The sequence below is a fragment of the Acartia tonsa genome, chromosome 9, assembly GCF_053477335.1.
Source record: "Acartia tonsa isolate MP-2025a chromosome 9, ASM5347733v1, whole genome shotgun sequence".
In the NCBI taxonomy this organism is placed as follows: domain Eukaryota; kingdom Metazoa; phylum Arthropoda; class Copepoda; order Calanoida; family Acartiidae; genus Acartia; species Acartia tonsa.
The window spans coordinates 12,911,383-12,934,458 of record NC_137268.1 but is presented as its reverse complement, the minus strand read 5'-3'; the positions used below and the strand labels follow the sequence as shown (position 1 = coordinate 12,934,458).

Sequence of the window (23,076 nt, the reverse complement as noted above, 5' to 3'; positions counted from 1 at the left end):
AACCGATCAGGTTCTTCTTCACATGGTAGCTTCTCATAGGTCCCGGGTAGGTTTATAACTATTTTGGTGGAGGGTACCACCACCTTCCTAAGAGAAATCGCCCCTAGAAAAAATTTACCGCCTCTAAAATAATAATTAAGTTATCAAATTCGAATCTCCTCTCCTGAAGTGCTCCTAGAGGCCTCTAGGGGCGTAGCAATAAAATGAGAATTTAATACAAGTGACTAATGAATCAGCATTGATATGATCTTGATAATTTAGTTTTAGTTTGAAAAAAGAAAGGCTTGTTCAAACATGTGCTAAAAATGATTTGTCATTTAAAATTGTTAATGTAAGTAAAGTGAGATATTGTACATATTTATAGTTATTTAAGTTTTATTCTTCATACGATGGAAAAAAAATTATAAGTTTAAATTAACATGACCTTAACGTTGTATTTTACATCGCCCCCCCCCCCCCCATAACAAAAAAAAACTTTTACGTCCTTATTTAATATTATTGGTATATATTTCTGTTATTCGCTCATTATGGGTGTTGTCATCTTTGTTTTTTTTAAAAGTTTGTTCCTGCCGTTGGCTGTTTTTTCTGAAGCCATAAGACAGGTATTAATTAATCATCTTTTCTCGTATTCATTCGAACTCGGTGGATAGGAACCGGTTCTCATCCATACAAAAAAAACTATGTCTAGCATCGTATTGCTTTCTACGAATATAAATATGTACAATCATAAGATTAAAACCAGTTTTAATCTTATAATTTTACATTCTATATCCGCGGAAAGCTGTTTATAATACGATGCAATAACTATTCCAACATTGCTTCGACTCCGATTAACATCCGCTTGATTAGAAAATCTTTTTCTAATAATTGAAAACCAGTATTACGTTAGCCCCAAGTCTATTTTTCTGTTTTTTACATCCGCGGAAAGCTTGCTACAATTCGTTGCGTTAAATTACTATTTTAAATTTCTTTTCAAATAAATATTAATGAAGTTGATCATTTAAAACTTAAATCTAAAGAATAAAGTAGTCAACCAAAGACCCCCCCACCTTATTTTGAAAAAAAATAACAGTTGAATGGGGGAGGGGGTATTTTTTCGTGCGTTGTTTATTGCTATAGGTTAGGCTCATGTTTAAGGCTTCATTTCTAAATAGGTGAAGGGTTTATCTGAGTCACTGGGCAATTTGAGGGAAAGCACCAGATTTGTCCTATGTTATGTGAAAAAATGTAACTTTAACACTATTATGAAATATCCATAGACAGAGTGACATGTCTTCCCCACCCTCCCCCTAAACTTTTTACGTTAATTTGTATATAGGATGGGGAACTAGAGGTTGGAACCTTTATTATAACTCAGAAAGCTTTGGATGAGGCTCCTTCTAGATACAGCCAACACATCCATAAGGTATTTAGCAACGAAGGTACTCTCTAAATCGAATTGTCCGTCCATCTTAAAAAATGAATTAGGCAGTTGTTAAAGATAGATTGCTGATTTTTTTTAGTTTATTGCACATAGTAAAATGCATCCAGTATATAATTTACTTGGTCCGTCGGTCTGACGGTCATGTTACAAAGACCCATACATAATGTATACAAAGAGGTTTCGTGGTTTTTATTCATATCTTTTTGTCAATAAATATCTGCTCTATAACTTACTTTGTCCGTTTGTTTATTCAAATTTTATGTGCTTTGCTATTTATGCATGGTGTCTCCTTGTTAAAATCCTTTTACCAAAGAAGCTCAAAGAGGGCCTTGATAGGATATGAGGTATTTGTTTTGTGTGTATAAAAACTAAATAATTTTGTTGATTAATCATCCTTGTTTATTTTTCAGGCACTACGCAGCTTGGAGACTATAGATGTTCCTACCCATAGCAGATCAGCATGCTGGAAAGGAATGGGTTTTATCATAAAGCCCTCAGGTTAAGTCATCTTTCCTATCAGGGCTCTTAGACGTCCAAGAGTGGAGATAAAGGGGTTTTTACCATCCTCATAAATTTTGAAAATACATCAGATTAACCCCCTCAAACCGTTGAAATTTCTTACTTTGCCCCCTTAAAAATAAAAAGCTTGCACGTCCCTGTCAGGGCTAACTATCAATTACCTCATATGAGCAAGGCTGCTGTTCCTTTACATTTTACTTTAGGTCAAACAACCGTGGAGACCTAATCTCTCCTTTTCTGTCAAAATACCCGGGGTATTAGGTCAAGTAACACCCAACGGACTACCAACTTTTTGGTTATGAATAATAAAAGTTCCACCTACAATTTGGTAATCCTAGCTTTAAAATTGGCCGCTCTACAGCTGTTTTAATATTTATCAGCTAGCCGCTAAAAAGAAGCTAAGAAACGGTCTGACCGTTATCTATAATACAAAGTAGCTTGATGTCTGTCCGTCTGACCGTCTGTCCGTCTGTCTGTCTGTCCCTTAAGATCTCGGTAACCACTGAACCGATTGGATTCTACTCTTCAGGGAATATACCTACTGGTCCTGTGGTGGTTTTAGGCTATTTTCTTTGGGGGTGGGACACCCCCAACCCCCCCAAAAATAAAAAAAAAATCAACCCCCCAATTTTTTTTTTTACATTTTTTGTAAAATCTCAGTAACTGCTGATCAAATTGGGCTCTACCCTTCTGGGAAAATACCTACTGGTCCTCTGGTGGTTTTAAGCTATTTTTTTGGGGGGTGGGACACCCCAACCCCTTAAAAAATAAAAAATTTTTGTGCATAAAGCGCACAACCTGGGTTTAATTTTACCACAGAGTAATTAAACAAACATAGACGTCCAAGGGGGGGGGGGGGTAATGGGGCGATTACCCCCCCAAACGATTTACCCCCTAAAATTTTTTTCATTTTACCCCCCCCATTTAAAATTTACCCCTACCCTGGGGGTGCCGTAGGCACCTCCAACCATTTAGGAGGGGGTATTTACCCCCCCCAAACAATTTTGGGGGGGTAAATACCCCCCCCAAAATAAAAAATCTCTAACAAAAAAAATTTTGACGCGCTTCGCGCGCATTTTTAATACTAAATTTTTGATAAAATTTAAATTACCCCCCCCAAAAATTTTACCCCGGGGGTAAAATTTTGGGGGGGTAAACAAATTTTACCCCTGCCAACAGATTTCAGGGAGGGTAATTACCCCCCCCAAGCAGATTTTACCCCCGGGGTAAAAATTTTGGGGGGAGTAAAAAAATTTGCGGCGCGCTTCGCGCGCCATTTTACCCCCCCAAAACCGAATTACCCCCCCCTTAAAAAAATTTGGATCTACTGCAGTTCATGGTAAAATATTGCTGGTAATGAATATTGACAAAAATCTATGAATTTTAAAGGCCGCTAGCTGCAAAACGACTAAACGTACAAATCATTCCCTCACACCATTTTAAGCGGTATAAGAAGGCCTACAAATAATCTGGAATAGCCAAGATCTAATGATGCACAGGGAAAGCTTCACTGAAGAAAAACGCGTAAAATAGGCCTTTTTCGCGCATTTTTTCTGAACTGCGAGATAAATATGCATTATTGATTTATGGCTATTCCAGATTATTTGTAGGCCTTCTTATGCTGCTTAAAACAGTTTGTGGGCATGATCTGTACGTTCACCTGTTTGGCAGCTAGCAGCCTTTAAAATTATTAGATTTTTGGCAATATTAGTTACCAGCAATATTTTACCGTGAACTGCAGTAGATCCAAAAATTTACCACCCCCAAAATAAAAAGCTTGGGCGCCCCTGTAAACAAAGAATAAGTTTTTGAATATTTCTATTAAGGAGGGTTGACTTCCCAAAACTATATAGGGCGAAGCCCCTAGAGGCTAGGGGCGAAGCTGCTAGTGACTAAAAAAGTAATTTCCTCAACAAATGCACATGAACCTCCAGAAAACAATTTCATGTCTATATCTGTAACAGGTGCCGAGATATAAAAGGGGGGGGGGGATTCTAGAGCCCCCCTCCCCGATCTATTGAGTTGTGAATTGGGGCCCGATCTGTAAGGGTTAATGATATGAGTGAAACATGATCTAACATGCTGTTTTTTTAATATTGGCTTCTGGAAGTTTTAATATTACTGATGAATCTTACTATGAAGTTCAATCTTACTATGTTAATTTTTAATATTATTTCAGGAAAAAGGCATAAGATTGCATTGGTTGAAGATACTCTGAGATTAAAGCTGTTAGAACATAATATTATCACAGCAACTTTTTCAGCAGGTTCAATTATTATTATACAATGTACATTGAACATACAAAAGTAACAGAGTATCTGTCTGTTTGTGTGTTTATGTCTGTCTTTACCAATGAATCTAGCAAACCGTTGAACTGAAATGGTTAACATTTACAATGTAGCTTCTCATAGGTCCTGGGAAGGTTCATAACTATTCTTTGAGAGGGTACCAAAACCCTACCAAATAAATCGCCTATTAAAGAAATTCTTGTATTTATTTCACGCCAGGCTACAATTGAATTAAGACAAAAGTAAGTGCCGAGCTCTGGGACCTATGTATGGTAAAATTAGACATAAAACCATGATGATTCCAGGTAAAACCAAAATATTTCAGCGGGATCTTTTTGAGAAAATTAGATTTGAAAATTTCAGGTTCAATTTTCACCCCCTAGGAGTTGCCGTATAATCATGATAAGAAAAGCAAAGATTATTTATTTAAAATTTTGAACAACTTTGCTTTTATCAAGTCTTTTATAAAACCTCTCTATATATGATTTATTTGAGGCTAAATTTCCGTGACCTTAGCAAAGCAACTGATAAAAATGGCCATTAATTAACTCCCTTCAGAAGTGGTTTTATGAAGAACTTTATAAAAGCAAACTTGTTCAAAATTTTAAATAAATAATCTTTGCTTTTCTTGTCATGATTATGAGGCAACTCCTAGGGGGTGAAAATTGAACTTGAAATTTTCAAATCTAATTTTCTCAAAAAGATCCCGCTGAAATATTTTGGGTTTACCTGGAATCATTATGGTTTTATGTCTAATTTCACCATACATAGGTCCCAGAGCTCGGCACTTACTTTTATCTTGATTCAATTGTAGCCTGGCGTGATTTGCAAACTAAAATTGAAAATTGTGAGGAGTAAACTCTCCCCACACCAACAACTCAAGAGCTCCTAGAGTAACCGCTAATGAATCATATAAAGTAAAACCCCTTTTCGATTCAAATAATTACAAAACTTTAATTTTTTTCTCAAATTTTAGATATTGAAATCTCTGTAAAAGCCTGGGTATGGGCCTGGTCGTTCTGGTTATTTACCTGTATCAGGAGGGGTTATGTAGCTGATGGAAATATTATCAAGGTTCAGTCAACTCTTGACGTGCAAATGGCATTTGAGGTAAATATCCTATAAAAAGACTAAGTGTTAGGATGTATGTCTTTTGTGATAACTCAACAGACTGTATTTGTCTTTCAACAAAAGGAATGATAATTGTCATTGATAGGCTTTCAACTGTTTTGAAATATTAAAATCATATTACTAATTAACCTCAAAAAATCATTATTATTTGGCATGGCAAATGAGGATAAGGTTGCAACTCTGCTTTTTAATAAATACACTGACAGAAATGACTTCTACTTCACTACTCTGTGTCTGTCTTTCTTTGTTCTTTGATTGTCTGTACCATCTTGTCTGTACTTATCGTTCTTTTTCTCCTTTTAACTCTTACTTTTTCTTTTACTATAAATCAAATTTGACCATGCATTTTGCATAGTAATTTCAAATACTTATAATAGTTTTGGTATAATAATATTGCTCCATTTTTCAGATACTCTCATTCTTGTTTTCACATTTAATTATATCTTATTGTTCATTTCTTTAGGTAACATGGATTGGAGAGGTATCAATAAGAGTGATTCCAGTTCAAACTGAAATTACAAAATTTAATATAAACAACAATTATTCAAGCTTCATGCTGTAAGTAAAATTTTATTAATTTATTACATCAAGTATTTCATATCTAACATTGATAACTTAAAATGATCTAAAATTGTTCAGGACAATTATTAATTGGTTTAAAGACACCCAAGCTGCAATGAACAAAAAGATGAGTGAATCATTGAAAAATATGATAAGAAACTATCAAACATCAATTAATATACCACCTGAAGTCAAGATTCACAATAACATATTTGTAAAATATAAGGTAAAATCTTAAAAGTTAGTATTTAACCATTAACAGTGATGGCAGCTGCCTGTGGTTGGCGGGAAAACATTGGAGAAATTTCAACAAAATTTCCTGTAGAAATATTAGATAAGCTAAAGTTTAAAATTATGGTCACAGAAGCCATATGAAGATTGTTGGGAGACCTGGAGGATCAGGAACTGCAGGATAATACCTGGATCTTATTTTTTGTACAACTGAAGTAAATTTTATAATATTTTACTAAAAAAATTATTTGTTTAAGTTTTAATTATTTTTTTTCCTTTTCTGATTTTATGATTTTTATCAAATGTTTTTTATTAAGGTATCAGAAATGATATGGACCAATAAATTTGTTGCTTTCAAGGCTAGGGGCATATTCCAGGCTGAAATTAACAAGAAGAATATCACTTATGTTCCTGTAAGTGTACAGGTTAATTTTTATCTTCTCAATACTTGAATATATAAATAGTTGTGACTTAGAATTTGCCACTGAAGTGAACTGAGAAGTATTTTTATGTACACAATTGAGTTCATTTCAACATGATAAATTTTCATATCTTTTTAAGCCTAAGAAAAGCTATTGGTTGTTTGGAAAAGAGAAAGAAGCAATATCAATACCCTCAGATGTATGGCCAGAAAGGTCCCCTACTGATGATCAGACCCACTTTTTACAGGTTAATTTCAGTTTGTATTTCAAATTTTTAAAAAAAATTTTATTCAAGTAATGATTAATTAAACCTTTTAGGGTATTAGATTATCAAGTCATCTAATGAATGGAATAATGTGGTATTTAAGTATTTCAAATGCTACAAGAATCAACTCTACATCTACAATATTAGATGCATTTATTAATGGGACCATCAGGTAAGTTTATAAATAAAATAATAAAAGGTAAAGATATTTTAAGTATGACTTTGAAACGAATTAATATCCACTGGATTAGAATGGTTTCTCCACCATTTTTGTATTATGGACAATTTTCTATAATCATAAAATCAATACCAAAGGCCTGGGCTATCAAAACTGGTTTTAAAAAATTTAATTACTTAATATTAAAATGTGTGTTTAAAATACAGTTACAGCCCTCCAATCATGGAGGTTTTACCATCTGGAGACTTGAAGATCAAAATACCCACTGGTCTGGTCTTGTACAACTGTAGACCTGAAAATGAGGTGAATTTGTAGATGGCACTCACTTTTAGTATTGTTGAAAAACTCTTGAATGGAATATAAAACCTGTAACAGAGTTATAATTACCAAACAAGTTTAAGCTAAATTGAATGTGCTGATAAGAAAATTCTATGACAATAGTAATTGTAAAATATTTCTACTTTTTTTTATATTTTTACAAGAAGATAATTAATCACATGTTTTAGATTAATGGCAAAGTAAATACTTTATTCAAAGCAGAATTTTCTGATGTCAAGGGAAGTGGAAAGATTCAACTTGTTCATGGTAATAACACAGGGATAGTGCTTCAGGTAACAATTAGAAAATTATATATACACAGTATGTATGTAAACCTAAAAGTAACTTTTTTCCAGATATGTATAAATTAATTCTTAGTAGTAAACATCTTTAGGTTGATTCCTTAGATTTAACAAATCTAAAAACCAAGCCAATGGAACCCAAACTACCATTACCTGCTGGATTTCAGTATAATCTGACAAAAGCAGCAATAAGGTAACTAATAAATTTGTTTAAAAATTTTAATTGTAAAGTCCTATTTCTTTTTTGATAGATGCAAAATTCTTTTAATAGTAAGTTGAGACCTGTAGTCAATATGTTCCTTCTTGACAAACCAATCAACCTCCCTGAAAAATTGACTCCATTAGTTGCAGCTCCAGAAATCAATATTATTAGTACTACAAATGGTAAGTTTCAATTTTCTGATTAAAAGGACTAACATACTGCTTAAATAATACTTTAATGTTTAATTCTTAGGTTTTGGATTTGTTGAAATATTATCGTACTGTACATGCTCAGATTATTTTACAAAAAATTCATTTAAAAAGTGTAAAATAGAATCAGATCTTTGTTATCCTGACAGATATGAAAACAGACATAATCAAGAGAGTAAAATAGTCCAAAAGACAAACTTTTTACACAGACTAATGGAGAAAGCAAAGAAAAAAGCAAAAGATTTAGTATTAAAGGTACCTTCAGTTGATATCAGAATGATGGTTTCTCCTACAAATACAACAATATCAAGTGAGGAAGAACCTATATATATAACTCATTATGAATCAAATGAAAATTGTAGCTTGTCAATGGAAGGTGATGTTTCTACAACATTTAAACTGATACCCACATCAATCTGTAGTCCAATCCTTGTAAGTGGACAAGTTACGATGTTTTATGTTTTTATACCTAACAGAACTAAGCTACGCTTCAATTGTTTGGATCAATCTTGTCAAGAATGTTTGCATGATATAGATATTGCTAGCGATGGTTCATGTAAGAAATTAGAAACTGGAATGTTCAGTGTATCAACAAAACTGGAGTTGGAAAATAGAGAATTCATTAAATATGGCAATGGATCAAGACAGCTTCATCTGTATTATGAATCAACAGATCTATGTTTATCAGGTGATTTTATTCATATTTTCCTTTAATAAAAATCATCCTGCATTTTAATGACATGATATATTTAGTACATCTTATATTTTAGATAGTCAGTTTACAGATAATGTAAGATTATCACTACTAGCTGCTAAAACTTTCAACATTGGTAAAACAAATAGAAAATGTGTTGATGTAAATACAGAAGGATTCATTTATTGGGAATCCAATTATATCAGGTTAGAAGATAAGTCAGATACATTGCTACTACTTAATATTTATTTTTAGTAAAATTTTTATAATTTTTTAGAAATATAACAGAGCAGTATATCATTTCCATGCAGTGTACAGATTCATCATGCAGAAACTGTCAAACTTCAATATCCAATCTACAGGTATTTTTCAAAATGTTTACTTAGAAATCAGAAAAAAACAGTTTATTCTACTACTAGGTGGATGAGTGCATTGAAGGAGAAAATAAAATTTTTGCTAGATTAATTCAATCACAAATAATTACAACAGCCATTGTAGAAGATACACAGGTATAATATGTTTAACTCTAAGAAAATTACATATAAATTTGAATAAAGTAATATGAAGTTTTAAACAAGAATTTATTATTTGAATAGGAAGCTTTCTCAAATGAATATATCATCATTACCTGCACCCTAGTTTCAAGTGTCATTGTTTTCATTATTTTCCTTGGATTTATTCATAGCAGAAAAAGAATCCACTCACTTATCAAGACACATACATGGATTCTTCTATACAATTTGAAAAAGCTAAAGAGTGTATTTGGTCTTAGATCAAAGTGGTTCATAATTCAAAAAACAAATTTGATTGTGGAAGATTTATTGCAAAATGTGCTCTTAATTTTGTGCTCAACATGTGCATTCTTATTTGCTCAAGAGTTCCATACTTCAAACAATATCATAAATAAACTTCTAAAAAGTGTAACTAATGGAAATAACAATACTCATCATGAGAACTATTTAGACACAAGTGAATTTTTTATGTTTGCAGACACTATTCAATACACATTATACATATTCAATAATGTTTCTTGTGCAATCTCTGTAACTATATGTGTTCTATGGTTTCTCACCACAAACAGTGACAGAAAATTTTGGACTAATTGTAGATTTTTCATAAGCAGTATTTCAGCATTTGGATATATTGTTATTCTTATATGTTTCTTATTTACAATCCAACTGGAGAATCTAATGAAACTGAAGTTTTCTGAAGACAACTTTGCTACACAGAACGACAAAGTTCAAGAATATGCTAATCTAGCAATGAAGGTATCAATAAATGGTTCAGCATTAAGTGCTATCAGTTTTGTAATAGTTTACATTATATACAGTGTCAGTGGAGGAATATATACTGGAATGACTCTTTACTTGGTAACACATGTCAAGAATGAAACTCAAATTAGTTCTACTGTAACATCATGGATAATGACTTTGACTATAGTTCAGTCAATAGTCAGTCTTCATCCAACCATTATCTGGTCACAGCGATCTACAAGCAAACTCATTTATTTAGGATTTTCAGTTATAATTTGGTTTATGCCAATTGTATTTCATCAAATATCAAGTCTTATTGTTTATATCATCAACAAATTGTGTTCTACCTGCACCAACAAATCTGAAGGCTCTGTTGTTGACAATCAATGCAATTTACATAAGTCAAGGAAAGGAACAATAAAGTCTATTGCAAAAAAATACTTTTATGCATTCATTTGTTTGTCATTTTTTTCATGCTTCATTGCAAGTTTTATCTATCTAACTAAGATAATAGTTGCCAAAGATATGGATGATGGACATGACTTCATCAAAAGCTATGTGTATACATGTATTGCAACTATGTTTACATGGACAGCAAGCTGTACTTATTATCTTCTGTACCTCACATATTGCAAATGTTTCAACACTTTAATTAAATGTACCTGTGATTCCAATCCAAATATTTCATACCATCAGCAACTTGAATTAGTTTCATCTGTAAATTTATGTAAGAAAGACTCTAGTACTCACATAGAAAACTCAAAACTGAAGACATTTTTATCAAGGAAACCTAGTAACTCATGTGTTTTGAATATCAAATCCATTGTTGGTAAACTATTCAACTTTGCATTTGAAAGTAACGAATATTCAAATCCTTCAAAATATGGTTGGAGAATAAGATTGAGGAGAATATATTCTTGGGTTGGTAGTATATGCTTTACATATGTTGCATTTGTAAACTTTAATTCAACAGCAACATTTTCATCTAAAACAGAGATTCAAAACTTACTTAACAGATTTGATGCAAATCTAACTTGGCCAGAAGACAGAAGTTCTATAGACGATGTATTTGATCTTTATAATGAAACTCAGATAGTAAAGAGTTATGCTATGGTGATAGCAGCAGTTTTGTTCATATCAAGTCTAATTTTTGATTCAGTCAGCTTTCTGTGTACAAAGAAGTACTTGATCAGGGTATGTTGTTTACTTTATGCATTAAAATCCTTAGAATTAGGATGAAATTAGTTGAAAATGCTTTTCTAAATTGATTAAGGTAACATGTTTAATTGTTTTACAGGTATTATTCAGTGGTGGAAGAATATTAAACATGTGTGGTTCAGCACTTGTATTTGGTAGTATAATCTGGGTTAGTACACCAGATTATCTGGGAGCAAGTAACCTTGATGAGCTCTGTCCTAAATGTGGGAATCACTTTAATCAAGCAGTAAAACAGGTGGCTGAATTTACAATTGGTCTGTTCTTCAGTGGATTATTCACTCTTCAACTGTTACCAATCCTGATAACAATAACTCCTTCACTTGTTAGAGTTAGCATTTTCATATTGTGTCATCCTGCATTGAAAACTCAGGAATGTAATCAATATATTTGAATTGCAAAATTGTTTAGTCTCAATAGTTTTTTTAAATAAAAAAAGAAAGGTTAAGGAAACCACTTATTTTTCTTTTCAATTCAATATGAATGGTCATTTTACACCTAAATCAATTATTGATACCTACCAGGAAGAGAGAGTACAACTTCATAGGTTGATTCTTCCAAAGGTAATACAATTTATATGTTGTAAAGGGATACAGTTAAATGGCATATATTCGCAGTTTATACAATTTAAGGTTCTATAATTTCATATCCATATTCTATTGACATGGTTAATTGTAAGTTGTGACAGGTTTGAAAACCTACCAAAGGCCATATACAGAAATGACTCTGTAATTACTGATGAAGAAATTTTTCCCGCATAAAAATTGTATAGGAATTGCAATCATATAATATGCAATCATATGATAATGAAATATTAAAGAGAACTGCATCTTAAGAGTTCTAGGATTTGAACATTTTTTATACTTCTCATTTAATCACCATGATAAAGATTAAAAATTACAAATGACTACTTGAAGGTGATTATGATTTCTTCAATGCTGACCTTCCCTATTACCTTCCTTAGCCTATTTTTAGTTCACCAATATCAGGTAACTTAAATTTGTTACAAAAGCAGATAAATATCCTATTTTATAAAGTGGAAAGTTTTTTATTGTCTGAAGCTTAAGATTTTAATGACTACTGAACTGATGTTGTTTAATTTTTTTGGGATAATTCACATGGGTTCCGGGATGGTAATAGGCTAGTTTCTTCTTATGTAAGCTTTGGTGGTTTTAGGCTATTATCTGTCCCCTCTTCATCTCTTTGAATATATTGTTCCTAGATGCTAGGAGCGCGGCCGCTAGTAAATAGTACACAAGTAATCAAATGTCAAAAACCTTTTAATTAAATAATCTCTAATTTTTAAAACCCTATATTTAAATTAGTATAAAATTACTGATTTAGAGAGACTGGGTTGTTACTCTGCTTATTATCCTTCTTTGGACTTTACCTGTTTTTGTGTTGTACCTGGGAATGAGGTTTTCCAGAAACAGATTGATGCCTGTTTACTATTTCTATAATTTTACCTATGTCAGCTGTTTGCTAGGGCTTTTAGTATATTCAGTTCAATTTGAGCAAGCACTGGATTTGTTTGAAAAAATTGTAAGAGATCCTTTATTTTGGGTGGAAACTGTTTCTAAGATTTTACTGTGCAATGTTGTAATTTCTGATATCCTTTTTATGATTGTATTTTAAATTTATGACAATATATGGCATTCTTTCTATGTTTTATTTTTCTTCTACTTTGTTTGCTATTTTGAGTAATTCATCTCTATAACCTATGGTTTCATATATATATCATATGGCAAATTCTTACAATTCTTAATTCATTCCTTTGAGCAAAAAAAAATTCCTTCCTTCTGGCAAAGTTGGTCAGAAATATGTTATTCTTGGGTAATTTACTAGTGGCTTAACTCCTATCCTCTAAGTAAGGGCGCGGGAGGTCAGAAAAATAGCCTAAAACTACCCAAAGACATTGAGAACTACTACTATCATGAAACATTTTACAGTCAATGTCTATATACATTATAAAAAAAAACAATTTAGGAAGGGAGACACTATGGTTATGGGCTCGGCTGTTTATTACTCTAGTCCCCAAAGTTTTTATGTTTTCATATTCTACTACTTTGGGGACTTTTATTGAATTTTGATTGGTTGGTTGATTAAGTTGAGTGTTCAACGATTCATCCACTAATTGTAATTGTAATCTTGTGTACCATCATTGAGGATGTAATCAATTTATCAGCCATTGTCTTATCCCTTTAAATCCCTGGGTATTTGGTTAATAAATTGACTTTTGTATAGTTTTGTTCTTGTGTTTTAAGAATTAAGGGCGGGTCGATGTTATTCTATATTTACAAATTAATTTCTTTGTGATAGTATGCACGACTTGGAGATTTGTTAAAACGGTTCATAAACCTTAATATGTTTAATGACTATAAAAGTCTAGAAAGATAAATATGAGGCTCTTTGCCCTTATCCGCTAGTGTATTCGAAGCAAGGAAAAGGGAAGTGAGATTGCACCTACAAATGCTTTAATAAGAAAGACTTGTCTTTTTAAAAAGAGAAGGATTTAATCCCTGCAAAATAGTTTAAAACCTGCCTACCACTCATACTAAGATTGAGGAACAATTGGTCAGTGATTTCTAGAGATCTTCATAAAGACAAACAATAAAAAAATCAAGGATATTTATTCCACATTACCATTATTGTTGGTATATCCCCATGCAAAAGTAACAGGAACTCTATGTGTCTCTGTCTGTACCTGTAATAACGCTAACCGATGAAACTATATTGTTCTCATTAAAGGGAAGGTTTATAATTAATTTTAAGAAAGGGTACCACAACCGTTTTAAAATACAATTAAAAATGTGGGATGATTAAGGTTTTTTTTGGGGGTGTGAATATTACACAGAAAAGGACTAATGCTAATTATTATTTGTTTTTTTTCTGCTACTTTAAGCTGAGGTCACATGGGTTTAACAACGTTCTTGTTATGTGGTTAAATATTTTCTAAAGGTGGAACCAATTTTAAATAAAATTTTAAAAGCTTACCAAAACATTTTAAAATGTTCGTCCTTGATTTGGAACTTTTATTTGACAAGCACATTAGGGAGGGAGGGGACATTGGGCTGTTTATTTAACTAGTCCCTAAAGTTTTGTAATAACGTATTCTTCTTTGTTGGCTCAAAAACTTTGGGGACTTAATTTTAAACCACTAATTGAAATTTCTATAAAAAAAAAAGGAATTTGTATATAATCATTCGGGATGTACAACAACGAATCGGCCATTGTCTTGTCACTTTAGATCCCTGCCAAAAATATAAGGAGAGCCACGTAATAAATATAATCTATAGACATATATTTTAGTGCTTTCCCTATAAGTGCCTATGGAGCACCAAATCCCCCCCGAACCCTACATTATGAATAGAAAGATATCAACTTATAGCAGCAAGGAAGGGAATATGTGACTGTAAATAATACTGGTACTCAAAGTTTTACAACCAATTTTTCTTATTCGTTGGATCAGTACAAACTAGCAGTATACAAACTTTTCTATAAATAATTGGAATCTACAAAAAGGGGTAATATTGTCCAACAAAAATAATTCGGGGTCCACATAATATTATTTTTCTTTGGCGTATCTCATTCTCCTGAATATGAGTTTGACAAGTGCAGATGAAAAGAAGAATGCTACCTTAACTAACCATTACAAATTGTATCCAAGCAAAACAACACATTTTAGAGCATTAAAACAAAGCAATATTTAGTTGTATAAAATTGTAATTAATTCAAACGTAAGGATAATTTATTTCATTGATTTTTTTCATTTGGATAAGGGGGAATCATCAAAATAGTCTCTAGTTGTAATGCTGATCAATACTATTAACATTCGTTACATTTTGAGCAATAGGTCTAATAGTACATGATATTTAACTTGACACATGAACAATCATACACTTTTCTACTCTAAACTAGGGTGCCGCCTCTGGTAGGTCAGAAAAAGACCTTAAAACCATCCCAAGACTTAAATCAAAAAATAATATTGTGTAAAACCACACTAATATTAAGAACTAAATTAATTCAGTAATAAAATCCCCCCTAGATTGTTTTTGGGGTATTTCTTAACTAGAGAATATTTCTCTTCAGAGGGTGGTGGTACCCTCCAACAAAATAGTTCTTTTCCAGGACCTATAAAAAGCTGCATTGTAAAGGAGAACCATTTCGGTTCAGTGGTTAGTGAGATCCTTTGGTATTGACAGACACGCCATCGCACAGATCCTATTATTTTTAAATAAGGATAAAATAGGATATGATTCAAGTTTGAAGAGAAAAACTTCATTGTATAAATACTGTATTTTGTGCTATGTATCATTTCAAAAATCGTTCCACAAACATTTCTTCCTCGACCCATAATTGGATAACAAAAGAGTTTTGACATTTGAAAGTTTGCTCTAGTTTTGACGTATACTTTGAAATCATTTTAGATTTATCTATAATACATAGTAGAACGGTGTTTTTCTGTTTTTTTTCTGAAATTTTTACTAACCGCTGAACCAATTAGGTTGTGATTTTAAAGTGTAAATACCTATGGTCGTTTAGAGCTATTTTAAAAGAAAAGCTTTTCTAAGAATAGGATCTGTCTGTTCGTCTTTCCGTTTGTGAAAAAAGGTTGGCTCTTATCTTGATTCTAGCTTTTAATAAATGCCCTATCCATTAAAAACAAAATCTACCTCCTTCCACTTAAATTCAAAAAAAATGAGGGAGGGGGAGGGGTAGATATACCACACTTTTCTGGGATCTTGCCAGATCAAGTATCAACTGTGGGGAATACCAAAGGATGACTCCATGCAAAGTTTGAGCCTGATCCGGCCAAAACCGGCCGTGGTTTTTATAAAAAACCGGTTTTTTTCTGGTTTTTAGGGGGTATCTGTAAATCGATTCAGCTGGAGCAAAACCGGTTGGAGGTACAAAAAATTTTACTTCACATGAAATTTAGCCAATGTAATTGCCTTCAAAAATGTACTTCATCATCAACTTGATTGGACAACTCTTTCCCCTCCTAAATGTCCATTAAAATCTCGGAAACGGCAAAAATCGCCAAAAATCACGCCTTCGGCGGTGAATAACGGCTAAACGGTCAGCCGGAGGCGAATCAAGTATAAGTAAAGAAATGTCCGCCTCAAAAAGTTGTTCAACATCAAAGAGATGCTTGAAGTCTCTAAAACGACTCCTTCCCCTCCTTTAAGGGGAGAAACTGAAAAAACGTGATTTTCAAAAGTATGCCCACTTCGTGGGTGTGGGGGGCACTGAACCCGTCACCCCAGGGTCACCAAATATAAAGTCTAGGCGGCTCCTAATGCTGAATTTTCACCAAGTAAAAGTCTTGTGTCATTATCTCTTATGAGAAAAAAGTTATTAATTAATTAAAATTTCAAATTGTGATTTTTTGATGGATTTCTTTGATGAAATGACAGGCCGGTCAATTTTTAGGCCATTTTTTGCGGTTTTTGGCCTGTCACGCCCAAACGGTTTGAGATAATCTAAGGGGCCTTTTTGCCCAACCTAAGTCTGGTTATTTATGAGGTCTAAGAAAGAAAAAATCCCGGATTGGATGAAGCACGACGTCGCTGCGCGCCGTCAAAAATCGCTGGTTGGCTCATTTTGCCCCCTCAAACCCTCACCTTGTGCCATTTTTCTGTGTAAAGATTATTATTATAATCTTTTGCGTAAGTCTGATTTTTTTCCCTAGACCTGATACTTGATCTGGCAAGATCCGAGAAAAGTGTGGTATATCTAGGGAGGGGGTATAATGCTCACCTTTGTGTGACAGCGCCAAACAATGATAGATAGAATGTCTGGAATTATGTCTACATGTGTAAATCAGGGACCTAAAGGGATAATACATTGCCCGATAAATTAATGTACATCCCCTATGATGATACTCAAAATCACCCCTTCTGTAGATTACAAATATTGGTTGAACGTTTGGACACTCAACTAAATGAAGCAACTAATCAAGATTCAATAAAAGTCCCCAAAATTGTTAATTCAACGAATAAGAAAACGTTATCATAAATCTTTGGGGTCTAGTGTATTATACAGTCCATTGTCTCCTCCCTCCCTGTGTGTAAATACATGAAATATTACCATGTACTTTCACAATTCTTATACATAAATTTTCACTCCGTAAGTTTTGTTAGTAGATTTTCTTTTTCAAAAGCGGAGCTTTTTTATTAATTAGTAGGTCCGTTTGTCCGTAGCAGTTAGCTCTTTTCGGTAATCTAGACATGTTTGAATTGTCATATTGGTTTAAACTTTGTATGATATAAAATTTTAGTACGATTTAGAAATTGTAGCAACTCTATAATCATTACCAAAATGTATGTATGTCAATTAAAAATCCATTTTGACAATAAATTTTATGTGATATCATATTGAGCCACAGTCGATGTTTTTTGTTGACATACTAAGAGCATAAGGTTCGACAAGGTTAAAACACACAAATGGATTTATTATTACTTGGATATTACACCAGATTTTCATGTTCTCTAATAATGTAAACCTTGTATCGGGCTAAAATATTGATATCTCCCACCCTCCCATTTTACCCATTCCCAACATTCACTGGTTAAATGAACTGATCAATAAATGACAGGATAAATAGCAACCTAAATTAACCAAATTTTTCTCCTGTTATATTATCCACTTATATTTTACATCATTAACATAATGCGGACAAATGTAATCAAAAATAGGCTAATTCAAAACAAACATTTGCATGTGAGATTTAGACCCATAAAATTGTGAAAAAACGATATAATTTTTGCATACTCAAATGCATTGTGACTCTTATATTTTCTTAGATTTTGATGTCATATTTTAAAGCGAATATTTTCTTTAATTTAGGTTCAGCAAATGAAACAGGAAATATTCCATCTATTTTAGTAGGTTTCGAAAATTATTTTCATTTTATTTAGGGTTTTGTTAAAGATAGTTTTAAAAATATCAGTGATATTAACTTTTAAAAGGCCTAAAATATTTTAACACCCTATTTTTAAAAGCGAAGCTTTTCTATAATTTGGGTCGGTCCGTCCGTACGTCCGTCCGTCCGTCCGTAACGGATAGCTTTTTTCGCTAATTTAGGCATGTTATAATTGTCCTATTGATTTCAAACTTTGCATGGTGATTCCTGTAGTAGTTAGGTACGATTTAGAAAGCGCAGCAACTCTATAATTATTACCAGAATGTGCGTACGTCCATTTTAAACATGTAGATTTTTTTACTTTTTTAACAACAAATTTTTATGTAATCTAATAATCCGATTGATCTGATTTTTGGTATACTGATTCCTGGGACAACAAAGTACAATATTATAAGCGAAGCAACTCTATAATAAAGTCCTAAAAATGTAAGTATGTCCATAAACATTATTCTGTATCAAGCAGTTTTTCAACAATTTTACTTACAATTTTGCTTCAACATTTATACATTTATATTCTGCTTATTCAGTTCTGACACTATACAAGTGTTAGTGTCCGTTTGTCCTACCGTTTTAGTGCTTCGCTTTTATGGATGTTGTCATCCTTGTTTCCGTGAGATTTATATGCAAAAAAAATAAGAACTTCCTTGTACTTTAACTTTCTGATTTACTGTTCAAAGTTGTCTATATGGCTTATGTATCAATACCTATTCATTCGCTTTCAACAACTTGAGTTTTATCTAATATTTATGACATTGTTATTACAATGGATATATAATACGTGGATATTTTGAAAGGGGAAAATTTGTTGTCAAGTTATGTTGCTATCATGGACCTCATTAATTGGTCAGTTAGATCCTCCATTAGGAGGGGAGGGGAAGGGGGAAAAAGGGTAAATGGGGGGTATCACTTTATTAGAGTACACAAATCTGGTGCATTTTGTGGAAATCAATGCTTTCTAAAAGTGTAAAACTAATAAAACAGAGTATTTAAGTTTTTTTTGGAAGGCAAACTAATTTGATTACATATAAAATCTTTGTAAAGTTAAGTTGGCTTGCATCTAAGTGAAGTTTACTTATATACAGTTTATGTCTGTTGTAATACAGGGAGGGGGGGGGGGGTGGCAATACTCTAGTGCCCAAATATTTATGAAAAGTTTTCTTATTCCTTGGGTTGGCAACTTAGGGGACTTTTATTGAATTTGGTTCATTAATTTGAGTGTCCAAACGTTTAAATCACGAATTGTAATCTACAGAATGGGTAATTTTGTGTATCATTGGGGATATACATCAATTTATAGGCCATTGTCTTATCCCTTTAGATCTCTGGTTGTAATATGTATTGGTATTATGTAATGATGATTATATGTGAAAAATTGTGAATAACAATGTCTGGATCAAAATCAGTGAACAGGAATGGGACAATCAATGATAAATTACCCCTCTCCCCCAAAATATTATTTATAATCGCACAAAATTTACTATTTAGAAATTTTTCAAAGAAAGATTGGAGGATGAAAATCTTGCTGCCTTTGCATATCCCTTCCAGGGATAATAAAATGATTATGGACAAAATGTTGATCAGATTCTAAATTAAGTGTTATCAGAATGGGTTTAGTCTTGAGTCTGATAGTTAGGTATTTTTATATACAAGACGCTTCTCCCCTACATTTATAGACAATGAACTGTAAATTAAAACTAAAGTTTTCGAAAACTTGAAAACTTTGAGTACTTTTAGTGATTTCTGATGGGTTGGTTCTAACAAGAAAATACGCATAGGCATATTATAAAGTACAAAATAAAGTAATTTTTTTGTAGTAAGCGAAGCTACTTAATAATTCACTTTGTGTCAATTCACAACACTATGGAAAAATTTTCATTTTCTCGGCTGCTATTCAAGTTAGACGGGTAAATCTTTTTAAGATTCCATATACAAATGAGCCTCTATTGTATAATTTACTTGGTCCGTAGGTCTGTAAGTCATGCAAAAAAACATATGTGAAGGTTTCATGATTGCTCTGCAATAAATTCATTGTTGGTTTATGACCACTAAATATCTGCTCTTTGAATACTTGTGTCCGTATTTCCATCCATTGGTGCTTCGTCATTTTTGGATTTTGTCTTCCTTGTTAACTATAGCCAACAATAGCTAGTCTACGTAACACATTTTATGGACAGACGGACGAACCTTATTTACAGAGTACTTCCCTAAAACATTTCTCAAAACCAAAGTTGAAAGACTACAAATGTTTAGATATAATGGATATAGGATATACGTGGATATATTGACTGGGGAAAACTTGTCATCAGTTTAGCTTAATAATATGGACATCATTTATTGTTCAATTCAAGTAGAAGGAAAGCGTGTGGGGTAACAGGTGTCAATGTGGCATATCGTTGAATTAGTCAGCTGTGAGTATTACTTAAATCAGAGTAGATAAATATCTGGTGTAACATCCAAGTAATAATATATCTATAAATATACAAAATCATTAAAAAATAATTTGAAATTGTTCTACTTAGCTACAGTACAATCAACCATCATAAAGGAAGCAAGAAAAATTCATAATCGATTATCAACTTCCTTTACTTATGATGTAATTCTAAAAAGAAATTTAAAACTCATTTGTTCGTTTTGAGTAAATATTATTTTTTTTTATCGTAGACTATTTTTGAAAGCGAAGCTTTTCTATAATTGGGGTCGGTTCGTCCGTCCGTAACGTTTAGGTATCGGTTAGGTCTTTTCGTTAATTAATGTTAGAATTGTCCTATCGACATACTGACAAACTATAGGACTAACTTGTATGGTGGAAGCTATTAGGTAAAATTTTGTAAAAAAAAACACTGTTTTTGTCCATAGATCCATAATATATTTTTTATATGAATAGAAATACTTATAAGTTTTAATTTATAAGTTTCTAGACCCTTTGGCGATTTACTTTCTAACACCAACTAACTATAATTAAAGAAGAAGAGTTATTTTTTAGAAGTTTATTTCTTCAATAGCTTCATAACATAAAACAAATTCAAAACCAGAGTCACTACCATTTATATATCAATAATTGATTTAGAAAATACGTGGATTATATTATGGAAGGAAAAAAATTGTCAATTATGGAATAACTTATTGGTCCATCCAGTAGGAGGGGATAGATGGGGTAAAGGAGCTGATGGGAAAGTTCGTACTTTTAGCCACCTACAAAATTCATCAAAGTAATAATAAATCCATTTCCATAGTAGGGCGCTGGCGATAATAATGATGATGTTGCATGAAATATTAGGTTGAATGGGTAACCTTCATCGTGCAACTTATTATAATTTATGTTAAGTTGCACTAATATAGTATATTTATTTAATTTTACATTTATTTTTTGTAAAAGAGTGTACCTTTGTTGTAAATGTAGTTATAAATAGACCTTTATTTTACCTCACAATAGGCCGTAAATATTTCAATTCAACAATATCTCTTCCGCTGGAAAAGCACTATGGATTAAAGTGTGCAAAAATAAATTATTAAATTATTAATATTTCTGTTTTTGAATCAAAAAGAAAAAATACTTTTTTGCAAGATGTTTGGGATAAAACAGATTTTATAAATAGTATTTAAATTATGGTCTATCAGCTTATGTTAAGAACAAAATTGCCTGTAAAAAATGATAATGTTCTATTTTGTTTTACTTTCTACTCCTGCTAAGTAGAAAACGGTAAAATGAAATCTAATTAGAAATCACAGTTACTTTTTATGAACATGGATTAAGATATACTATGTTTTATAGTTAATTTGTATTCGAATAGGGCATTTAATTTAAATGTTTATAGGTGTTAAAAATAGAAACAGCATACCTATGATATTTTTAGCCCCATAGATTATATTTTCCTATTATATTGAGTAAGTTTTTTTGTCTGTAGCTTAACCGATTGAGTTCTTAATTTTATGGAAGCTTCTTATAGATCCATGGATGGTTTTTGGCTATTTAATTAATTTCTCTAAGTTTGGTTTTAAGCTATTTTCCTTACTCCTTCGAATACAAAGCTCCTAGATGCTAGAAAAACAGCCGATAGTTTTAGATATGGCAAAAACAATGATGATAATTTTATGAAAAGCGAAACTTATTAACAAATCAACTACAGGTAAAAATTATAGAAATGGATATATTATCACTTAGATTTTCATGTTCTTTAAGAAAGTGAAACACACAGTGGGCTAAAATAACAATTCCCCTTTTGCACCCCCATGCCCTCCTAGTTGATGAGCGCATTGATAAATATACGATTTCCCTATTAGCATGCAAGCTAAATTGACAATAAAAATCGTTTCATTATATCCACGTATATTCTACATCCATTTTAAAATACTAGCCAGTATATATCCGTTTACAAAACCTAATAACAGAAAAAATTCTCTTCGAAATAAAATTCGCTAATAAATACAGTAAAGATATGCCAAAGAGTGTTTTAACAAGAAATAAAATTTAAAGGCAAATTTTAATCATGTATTTTTAATGCCAAAAATTTGGCCCTTAGAATTTTTAGTATGAAGTATTACAGTTTTCTGTCTGAAGCTTAAGTTTGCACAAACTTCATGTAGGTCCCGGGTTGGTATTGGGCTATTTTGTTTCTGGATTATTAGTCTTGGGATGATTTTAGGCTATTTATATGCCTCTTCACTATCCCTTTAAATATAAATCCCAAAAAGGCGCAGCCTTGGGTTTTAACGTTTTTCCATAATCATATTATAGTGGTATTGTGTGGACGTCCTTTTGATGTAATGTTGATCCCATTATTGATTTAGAAGATCGTCTATACACAATAGACATAATCTAGATGGTACATCTGACTATAAAATGCGTCAATTTTAAAAGGAAATTCTATAAGAAAAACACTTTTATTTATGTTAATTATACACGATTCTTTCTAATAATACAAGTGACGAATTTTTTTAAG

At 32.2% G+C, this 23,076-nt stretch overlaps 1 protein-coding gene across 3 annotated transcripts; it reads left to right on the top strand.

Moving 5' to 3' along the window:
* The first annotated feature begins 265 nt into the window (after positions 1–265).
* LOC145328245 (uncharacterized) lies at positions 266–12,875 on the top strand. 3 transcript variants are annotated; one of them, XM_080171862.1, is made up of 24 exons: positions 266–331; positions 560–602; positions 1,319–1,405; positions 1,834–1,921; positions 4,122–4,208; positions 5,207–5,340; positions 5,825–5,919; positions 6,001–6,148; positions 6,471–6,566; positions 6,715–6,822; positions 6,894–7,012; positions 7,225–7,321; positions 7,525–7,629; positions 7,731–7,831; positions 7,910–8,022; positions 8,093–8,737; positions 8,820–8,949; positions 9,021–9,105; positions 9,163–9,252; positions 9,340–11,190; positions 11,294–11,588; positions 11,740–11,774; positions 12,129–12,200; positions 12,556–12,875. In XM_080171862.1, coding segments are annotated over exons 1-22 (4,545 nt in total). In that variant the 5' UTR covers positions 266–305; the 3' UTR covers positions 11,742–11,774; positions 12,129–12,200; positions 12,556–12,875. The 3 variants fall into 3 exon arrangements, with proteins under 3 accessions (XP_080027988.1, XP_080027987.1, XP_080027989.1); XM_080171861.1 differs by having other exon boundaries at positions 6,471–6,578; XM_080171863.1 differs by lacking the exons at positions 9,163–9,252; positions 9,340–11,190; positions 11,294–11,588; ... (1 more) ...; positions 12,129–12,200; positions 12,556–12,875 and having other exon boundaries at positions 6,471–6,578; positions 8,824–8,949.
* Positions 12,876–23,076: the final 10,201 nt, after the last annotated feature.